We start from the raw sequence: 9757 nt of genomic DNA on the forward strand, positions 1-9757 counted from the left end.
TGTTCAGTTCCCATTCAAATTTAGTCATCACGTCATTGGTTGTAGAAAATCAAAACAATAGTTGCCTCAATCTTGTGTCCATTAGGAACAATGGGCTGGAAGTGGAGCCAGGTGAGACAAGGCTCATATCCAGTGTAACACTGTTTGCACAGGATGGTGATAGTCCCTCTTCAGAGGTCATGTACATATTTGAGAGTGTTCCGACCCAAGGACTACTTCAACTTAAGGTTGGTTAAATGCCATTATGTTTTCAAAGCGATACACCAAGTTTTCTTATGTCAGTTTGGTTGTACTGAGCGATGAGAATGTATAGAATCCTCCGTAAACATTTGGGTGACGATTCTTAATAGGTTTGACTAATAGGTTTGTTTTTACACACTTCATACATTTTAATTATAAAAACATACATTCTTCTTATGCCTCTGTGCTTGTGACAGCTAGTGACCGGAGGTATTATGTTTTCTGGTTGTCTCTCTGCCCGTCTCATTCTTGTAAACACAATATCTCAAGAATGCATTAAAGGTCCAGTGTGTGAGATTTAGGTGAAAGGGATCTATTGGCAGAAATTTAGTGTAGAATAGTCTTCATGATGTTTTCAATAGTTCGTTTAATCTAAATTGTACAAATTGTATTTTACTTTACCCTAGAAAAGGCCATTTATATTTAAATACTTTATATTTACATGGAGGGGGTCCTCTCTACGGAGGCCACCATGTTTTTTACATTAGTCCAGACTGGACAAACTAAACACCGTTTGAGTTTTTATGACAACTGAAGCTACCACAGGTTCTTTTTCATGTTTGAGAGGAGAGGTAGAGGCGAGGGGTGTTCAGCTGTATCATGCAACTTCAACACTCGATATCACTAAATTCTACACACTGTACCTTTAAGTGAATTTCTTCACATTTTGACCAGTTGTCACTTGGACACAAAGATGAAATCATGCGATATTTATGGTCAAAGGTCATTGTCCCTGGGACTTTACAAATCACATGTATGGTCTTGTGAACAAAACATTTCAGGCACATCTTGAGGGAATATTTTCAAATTTGTTCAAAAGTTCACTTTGACTCAAACATGAACTGATCTGAATTTGGTAGTCAAAGGTCAGGCCAAGATGACTTCATGTTCTTGTGAAAATGATATGTGATATATCAGGAACCCCCATAGGGAATATCATTTTTATTATGAGACATTCCCTTGGCCTCAATGATAACCTGATTACAATTTGGAGGTCAAAGGTCACAGTGACCTCACAAAAGACCTTTTTGGCCTTGTGACCACGTTATGTGAAGGTCAAAATCATGGATACCTCACAACATGATTTTGTCCTCTTGAACATGATGTCTCAAGTCTTTGGGGAACTTATTCAAATGTTGACTAGTTGTCACTTTGACTCTAAAATGAACTGATTAGATGTCGGTGGCATCAAACGGAAAAAATTGATTTAGAATGAAACTGCACTGGTTATCAAGGCATAGAGCCTTGTGTCATAGAATAATTATAGTATACAATAAAAAGTTACAGGACAAAGTTCATGAGGTCATATCCGATAATGTGCTGCATGTCACCAATCAACTAAAAGATTGAATTTACTTCAGTCATCTTAGGTTAAACTGTGCCGCTTAGTCTCTGAAGTCAACAGTAGGTGATACAGTATGTGTTTTATCTTTTGTCTGTGCACCCACTCTAATCTGGTAGTGTGGTAGATTCTTGTCAGAGTTGCTTTATTGCTGAATAGTGATGTATTTGAGTGCAAGGAATGTATTGAAGATTAAGCATTCCTCCCATGACATTAGAAAGTAGAAAATCCAGGTTGAACATGAATGAAGTGACCTTTTCAAACTGTGTGAAATCTGATTTCACATAGAAAAGTGCAGAAGACACTTACTTATAGCGAAAAATAGCACTGGTGTTCCTGTAAAGAAGAATTCCACTCTTCAGAGAACTCAGCCCTGATTCCCATGACATTGCTATGTGCTACTTTATCATGCAGTCATCTGCTAATGTAAACATCCTTTCTCAGGAGGGTCAGGACTGGATGACGCTGACAGCTGGAAGAAATTGCTCCCAGGAAATGGTGGACATGAACCTTCTGCGCTACGTGCACACAGGCCTGCACGGCACCACAACACAGGACTTCTTTGTCTTCCACTTGCTGGACGGAAAGAATCAATCACCACCACAGCACTTCCACATCTCTGTCAAAGATCTTGAGAAAGGTACAAGATGCCATTCTTCATTAGATTTGGGTTTGAATCAAGTTTCCCTTCCCAGTTTGAATTCATACTTATGTGGTCGTAATTTCAATGCAGCCTAAACATCTTTCCACGACTTTCAGGAAACATCGCCATCTTTGCAAAACCAGTGAACGTCAGTCGTGGTGATCGCGTGGTTCTTACCACGGACGTGCTGTTGGCCACAGACGGCACAGAAAAGCCAGAGGAGCTTATATATGTCATCACCAACCCTCCTGTTCAGGGACACATAGAGTACATCAAGCATCCTGGACTGGCCATCTCCACCTTCAGCCAGATGGACATAGCAGCAAACCTCATAGCTTATGTGCACGACAATCGAGCAAACGCACACCGAGAAACCTTCCAGTGAGTTTCGAAAATAAAACTTGCCATATTTGCATTTTACCAGTGCGTAGTATAAAAATGTATTGATCAATTATGATTTTCTTTCTTTCTAACCATAACACCATACCAGCTTGACTGTTTACTTAAAGAATAATAACACAAAGTATATAAGACAATTTTATTTTGACTATTTCAATATTTATTGAGATCTGTCGAAATAAAGGATTTATTTACACCCACACTGTTAAATGTTTTTGACAGGTTTGTTGTGAGTAATGGGAAGACCAGCCGAAATGGAAGCTTTGAGGTCACAGTGGAAATGGTGGATCGAGTTCTGCCATCGCTGTCCTCCAACAAAGGCGTAACAGTCCCCCAGGGTTCCTCCATCATCCTGGGTCCTGACTGCCTGGCCCTTTCTGACCCAGACACTCCACCAAGCCTCCTGACCTTCACCCTCCTCCAGCCTCCACAGTATGGCAGGCTGCTTTTAGCGGGCACCACCCTAACTACGGGATCAAACTTCACACACAAACACATTCAACAGATGGAGGTATCATATGAACATGACGGTGGGCCGTCACAGATCGACCGGTTTGCCTTCACGGCCTCTGACAGCACCAATCGAGGCTTCCTCCTCGATGGGCGGTTACATTTGGAACCAGTTTTCTTCACCATTCAGGTGGGTTATAAAGGGATTATCATATTGTGAGATCTTTTGTGGATTTAGATGCTCTGTAATTGAAACACAACTCTCCAAGCAACATTAGCTGTTCTCTGCCACCATGGGACAGATTGACCATCAAAAAATGCTCTGACTCTGATTGCACAACTCACATTTACGGACGGTCTGTGAGCCAATGGGAAGATGTAATGTATCTTTTTGTGTGATTCAATTCAATTGTATTTGTATAGCAAATCATGACTTATGTTACCTCAAGGCACTTAACATACTGTAGTAAGGTTGAATTATAGAGAAACAACAGTATAAGCACTTTGGCAAATGTGGAGAGAAAATACTGGCAGAACCAGACCCAATGTGGGCTTCCATCTGCCTCGACTGGTTGAGGTTAGCGGAGTAGAATAATAATGATATTAATTATAATAGTTGTTGTTGTGTGAGTAGTGTCAGAGCTGGATCCTACAGCTCTGGAGTCAGAGATACTGTACCTGAATAGAGAGAGAGAGAGGGAGGGAGAGAGAGAATAGTTCACAGCTCAACTGAGCCAGCGATTACCATCTCCAACAAGATCAATTTTTCAGTGCTACAGCTAAATTGCATTTTATGATAGCATAAATCGGGATCCTAGTCCAAACATCAGTAATGCTAAAATAGTAGCAGTTACTTTTTCAATGAAACCATGAATAATCCACTTTACTTTTAATAGTATTTTTACACTGATGTTAGAGTACTGTTGCCTCCAATCGTTAAAACACTACAGCACAAAACGCCACCGGCGAGGGCTCAGGAGGTATAGGAGTTCATCCACTGCCCTTCCCATTTGGTCACAGACCTGGGTCCACAGAGTTGAGCTCTGCAGTTACACCCCTCTTTATTGTTTTAAATGGTATCACAACTAATCAGCAAATGATGTGAGGGGGCCAACACAATATACTTTATCTGACTAATATGGTAAACTCATGCAGAATTTTTCAAATCTCGATGAAATTAAATTTCTTCCACTTCCTTTTCTATGATATTCAGCCAATATCTATTTTAAAAAAAACATGCATCATTTCAGATCAAGCCTTTGGATAAGTCTGCTCCTGCGGTTGTGAAGCTACTCCCTCTTTGGAAGGCAGAGGTTTTAGGAGATGGACGATATGGGATCTATCTGTCATCTCGGGAGCTGAAGGCCAAAGACAGCGACAGCGGAGAAGAAGAGCTGATATTCTGCATCGTTCGCCCGCCCTACTTTGGTTACCTAGAAAACATGACTACAGGTAGGAAAATACATTTCCTATTTCCGTCTACACTCGAGCGAAACTTGAAAAAGCCAATTCTTCTCTTTGCTGTCGGCAGGTGGCTTTTTGCCACGGCGCTTCTCTCAGGCGGAGCTGAACAAGAGAACCATCATCTATATCATCGATCCAGACAGGGAGTCTCTCTCAGACAGTCTGGAGTTTACAGTGTCTGATCCTCTAGGGAACACAGGGCCCTCTCACATGTAAGGAGGAAAGAAAACTATGTGAGTCTTAATTCTATGATATATTAAATTACCTGTGTCATCCTGACCGTGCTTGATCTTATCTTTGCAGCCTGGAATTCAGCTGGTCCAGCGTGGAGCTGTCTCTGTCTCAGCTCTCTGTATGTGAGGAGCAGGGGGGTGTCTTGCTGGACATCATCCGCAAAGGAAACTTGGCAGAGTCATCATATATCACTGTCAAGGTCTGCGGCCATTTGTTATTGAAACTGACCAACTGTTGTGTTATTTCTCTTTATCAATATATTAAATTTTAAGCACGGATCAATAAAGCTATAAGAGCAGGATATGGATTTATTATTGCTACCTCATGCTCGACATATTTAAATGATGTATCTTTATGTAGGTGAGGGCTGTGACTGCAACAGCTGGTAAAGACTTCCTCATAAGTCCATCTTCCCTCATTCAGTTTGATCCAGGTAGGTACGGCTCAATATAGAAAGCTTGAACAATGCATTGTAAAGTAAGCAGTCACTTAAAGGTGGGAGCACAACTCATCTGTAAAACTGACCAACAATTTGAAAATAAATCTTGCCTGAAAGGGAAAATAGTAACTGGACCGTTTATCGTATGTAGATTGTTATCAAATCTACCCGATACAGTTACTACATTGTAGTTAGTGCAACCTTTTTGATGTTATGACTTTATTTTAGAAAATTCTTCTTTCAAATATTGTCATATTGTCATAATGGCCTAGTACTGTAATCTCCAGCTTTGGCTGCTTGCATAGCAAACTGAGGCGATGGCGTTTGAAAGTTTAAAAAAAGTTGCATAGGATCCAATTCCAGTGATCCCACCATCGACCATTGGGGAGGGATGACCTTGTCTTTTGCTATCACAGTGTAAAACGCCACAAGGCAAAGTCACAGTAAATACGACCTGTGCCAACTCTTGTAAAACGACGCTGTGATCTTTCCGTCTGTGTAGGAGTGTCAAAGAGGAGCTGGCAAATAGAGGTCATTCAGGATTACCTTGAGGAGGATGAGGAAATGTTTGAAGTGCTACTCGTCTCCCCTGAAGCCACAACAATAGGCAGCATCAACATGGCTCAAGTCACCATCAGGGATTCTGGAAGAGGTAAAATGAAACCCCACTTATTTATTTTTCCCCATTCTGGAGCAACATGCCAGCAGTTCATCTGGTTAGATACAAGCTATATATTGAGGCTGAATACTTACTGTAGTGCCCATGGGTAAAATCCACAAATGTAACAGAGCCAGTGAATCTTAAAGCTCAGGTAATTAATATCTTCCCAAAGGTGCTAGCGTAACATCTGAAAACTTTGTCGCCACAGGGCAGTGCAGGCTGAACCAGGATGAGGAGGCTCCTCTCCTTGGAGGAAAAGAGATAAGGTCAGACACCTATCCCCAACATGGATCCATTAAACTGGAAAAGCTTCCCTTAGGCACCGAATCAGTCCTCTGGGCCCGTGGAGACAGCATCTCCAGGCCTGCAAGTCTCCCAAAAAAGAAACTCAGAGTTATGGGCAATCCAAAGTCTGTAAGTACTTTCTCTCAAACATCAGTTATGGGTGAGATTTCATTTCTTGTTGTAGCTTTGTTCCAGTTTTCAGTAAAAATTTGCTAGAATCTTCAATTCTTGTTTTTTCTTTCAGATTGCACCGTCCTCCGTTTTTCACAATGGAACAGAGATTGTTTACACGGTGAGCAGCAACAACAGCTGATACTAAACTCCCAAGTTTTGAAAAACCAAAATTCATGCTCTTGTGAACTAAATTGTCCTTTATTCCAGTATCATGGCATCATGCAAGTGCAAGTAGAGGATGACACCTCCCCATCGAGGAAGGGCAGAAAAGCAAACATTCGGGTTGTTAGCAGAGGGGCACAGCAGCACACGTCAGCAGTGATAACTGAATCCAAACAGGATCCTCAAAGAAAGATCTCAGAACGTCGGAAAACTGGACTGGCTAAAGGACATGTGAGTAAAAACACCAGTGCCTCTTGGAAAATTGGCTCAGTTCTCTTTTGCCAAAATCTCTTCATGGCCACTTTAAGTGTGTCCGCTCTACAGTCTGTCTTTCTTTCCCTCAATTCTTTCAGCTTGACATTCTATTCATCTTTTTACCAATTTCTGTTTCAAATGTAATAATTAGTAATTAGTGAAATGTTGTCCTCACCAACCAGAATCAAGTTATATGTCATTCCCCCCAATTACATTTGACCAAATACACAAGGTTTTGGTACTTGTTGCTTGGACCAGTTGGGTTTTTATAATGATTGAAGACATGTGAGACTTGTCAGCTTTCAGTTACTCATACAGCTGCATTGATGTCTCCATTTTCTGGCCATCTTTCATGGATACAGCTAAGTTAGATGGGTAGCAAGCCAAGAAGAAGGAGACCTTATTCCAACTTCACCTTCAACTCTGTTATTGGTTGTTTTTTTTACTCCAACAGCTGTCACTGTCTTACCACTCAAATGCATATTGGTTGCTCCACACTTGATTCATAGGCTTCAGCTGATAACTCCATCCCCAAGCCCTGTGTGCCAGCACTGATGGGTCTCCTGCATTTCAACCAAACCACTAATCAGCTCTTTCACTGCAACGGTGTGTCCTGGAAACCTTGGACACCAACTGATCAGGTATTCCAGCTTCACAACATGAATAAAGAAAAATAAAATGCAAATGCATCTTTGCATCAGTGGAATAAAGTAAAGGTCTCACCGTGGCAATATCTTAAGGGATATAATACTGTTTTATTTATGTTACTTATGCATTATGTGACTGGAAAGTTAACATTCACATTTCTTGTGCAATTTGAAATTTGAATTTGAATCATAAATTGTAGGCAATTTTCTCTCTTTGAAATTGTGGACCAGTAAACGTGATCTCTGTTTTAATCTGATTAAGACGGATCAACAGCTATATAGATTTGTGTCAGTGCATTCATCTGTGATTGAAGTCAGTACTTCGGTACGGTAAGTTGTTTGTTAAGATATAAAGCCTGAAAAGTATTGTGGATCAAAAATAGAACCTTGCGGCACTACAGAGTGATTCATTTATCACTGTGTCTACTTCTTCTGTTTCCTTTAGTTGATCAAAGTAAAGTTTCATCTTTTCATTTTAAATGAATGATGTTCACCGAAGATTTCCGGTGTGTTTTCTCTTGGTACACAGATGATGGGAGCTCAGAAGTGTCCTCAGGGCTGGACCTTTCATCGTGGCCAGTGCTACACCCTCAGCACTGAGCACAAAGCTACCTGGAGCACAGCTAACAGAGCCTGCAGGGAGAGGTACATTTCCATGCAAAGCTCAACCACAGTCTGTTTGTTCCAACAACCACACAAGATATGTTTGTTAAAGGATGAGCAGACCTAGAGAGAAATTGTCAGGGAGAAAGCGTGGCCATAGAGTTAACGCTTCTGATTACCGCTCCGTCACATGCAAGGACTGTATAATCTCAATTCCTTTTCTTTATCCCAGATATAAAGGAAGTCTAGCAAGTGTTCTCTCTAAAGTTGACATGGACTGGTTGTGGGACTTCAGCGGAAGAAAACCATTTTGGATTGGTGGGTATTTCTTTATAGTTTGCTTCAAAATGTCTAATGTGTAATTTTACGGTTAAAAAGGGATTCCTCCAATTTTGCACATCAAGTCCAGTTTGTAAGATCAGTGCTGCTCATCAAGGTTTGTTAAACATTTACGTTAAGAATCTTGTCAATTAACACAAGTGTTTTTCCACCCAAATTACCTCTGAGTAAAATGTTAGCTGGCCTCCAACAGCATATCAACATCTCTGGTTTCACAGTCAAGGGCATTACAATGGATTTAAATTTGCATTTACAGTGGATCACCACAGCAGATGAATGGAGCGGAGCATTACTCAGTCAGATTCTCATCCTTATCACACCTCTCATCTGAGAGGTCCGCTGTCACTAGCTGCGATTGCTGCTCGTGTTAATGCAGCATTTTAAAATCAGCCGTCCGGAGCACTTTGGGTTCAGTATCTTGCCCAAGGGAACTTTGGTCCCGTGGAACAGGGGAGACTGGGATTGAACCACGAACCCTCTGGTTAGTGGACAAACCACTCTCTCCTGAGCCACAGCCACCCGAATGGTCGAAAACTTCGTATAGAACTTTGTTGCTGCCTGTAAAAAAATGGATAAACAATCAATTAACATGACAATTAATGGTATTCAGTATTTGGCTCTCGCAGTGTGATGGAAGGACTACAGTTTGTTCTTCATGAAACTTTAAGACCTATCTATATACAGTATACAAACAGTATCTGATTTTTTTTTTTGCTCTTACTATATAAGGTCTGAATGACAGGGAAGGCCGAGGACGCTGGGAGTGGGCCGGCGGCGAGCCGGTCACCTACACCAACTGGAGAAAAACGCCCCCACGGTCAAAAATGAAGGGAAGCAAAAAGTGCATCCTGGTGTGGAAAAGAGCCAAGTGGCAGATACGGGACTGTAAAACCAGCAGGGGTCATCGCTTTGTGTGTGCAGTCAAGACTTGAATGTGACAGTATCACAGCCATGAACCGCTCACTGTGGGGTTTCAGAGGAGTTGCAGGAAGGACTCATTCTCAGGACGTTGACATGACGATCAGTGGGAACTTTGCAGGAACTCGCTATGATTTATTATGAACTTTGTGACAGTTATTGTGTCTAAAAAGTAACCTGCTACACTATGTGACACTGTTTACACAGCATTTATTCTCATTAGCCACTGAAAGTATTGGCATATACTATATTTAAAGCTCAGAAGAAAATTCTTAAAACTTATTTAGCATCTTTTAGACCAAACCAGGGCTGGATTAACAACAGGGGCCCCAGATACACAAATTTGTCAACTAGTTTGTGGTGTAGCCGCATTGTTGCAAATGAGTTTGTTGATATTGTAGTTTGTATAACATTACCTGAAGTGTCCAAAAGTTATAAAACTTTTATACTTTTAATTTATGTTGTGCTTACACTGTACATGATGAGGTTGTGTTTAACCAGA

At 41.1% G+C, this 9757-nt stretch overlaps 1 protein-coding gene across 2 annotated transcripts in view; it reads left to right on the forward strand.

Moving 5' to 3' along the window:
• frem1a (Fras1 related extracellular matrix 1a) overlaps positions 1 to 9710 on the forward strand; it is a 35903-nt gene extending 26193 nt beyond the window's left edge. For both annotated transcript variants that reach the window (XM_020100190.2, XM_069518562.1), the window contains 16 exons: positions 86 to 227; positions 2027 to 2222; positions 2342 to 2606; positions 2847 to 3264; positions 4325 to 4526; positions 4606 to 4750; positions 4842 to 4971; positions 5133 to 5205; positions 5714 to 5863; positions 6081 to 6286; positions 6402 to 6449; positions 6539 to 6724; positions 7258 to 7389; positions 7925 to 8040; positions 8231 to 8316; positions 9067 to 9710. In XM_020100190.2, the coding sequence (XP_019955749.2) occupies positions 86 to 227; positions 2027 to 2222; positions 2342 to 2606; positions 2847 to 3264; positions 4325 to 4526; positions 4606 to 4750; positions 4842 to 4971; positions 5133 to 5205; positions 5714 to 5863; positions 6081 to 6286; positions 6402 to 6449; positions 6539 to 6724; positions 7258 to 7389; positions 7925 to 8040; positions 8231 to 8316; positions 9067 to 9269 (2698 nt within the window). In that variant the 3' untranslated portion in view covers positions 9270 to 9710. The remainder of the gene's footprint in view (positions 1 to 85; positions 228 to 2026; positions 2223 to 2341; positions 2607 to 2846; positions 3265 to 4324; positions 4527 to 4605; positions 4751 to 4841; positions 4972 to 5132; positions 5206 to 5713; positions 5864 to 6080; positions 6287 to 6401; positions 6450 to 6538; positions 6725 to 7257; positions 7390 to 7924; positions 8041 to 8230; positions 8317 to 9066) is intronic.
• The last annotated feature ends 47 nt before the right edge of the window (positions 9711 to 9757 follow it).

This window comes from Paralichthys olivaceus, chromosome 22, assembly GCF_024713975.1.
Source record: "Paralichthys olivaceus isolate ysfri-2021 chromosome 22, ASM2471397v2, whole genome shotgun sequence".
Taxonomy (NCBI): domain Eukaryota; kingdom Metazoa; phylum Chordata; class Actinopteri; order Pleuronectiformes; family Paralichthyidae; genus Paralichthys; species Paralichthys olivaceus.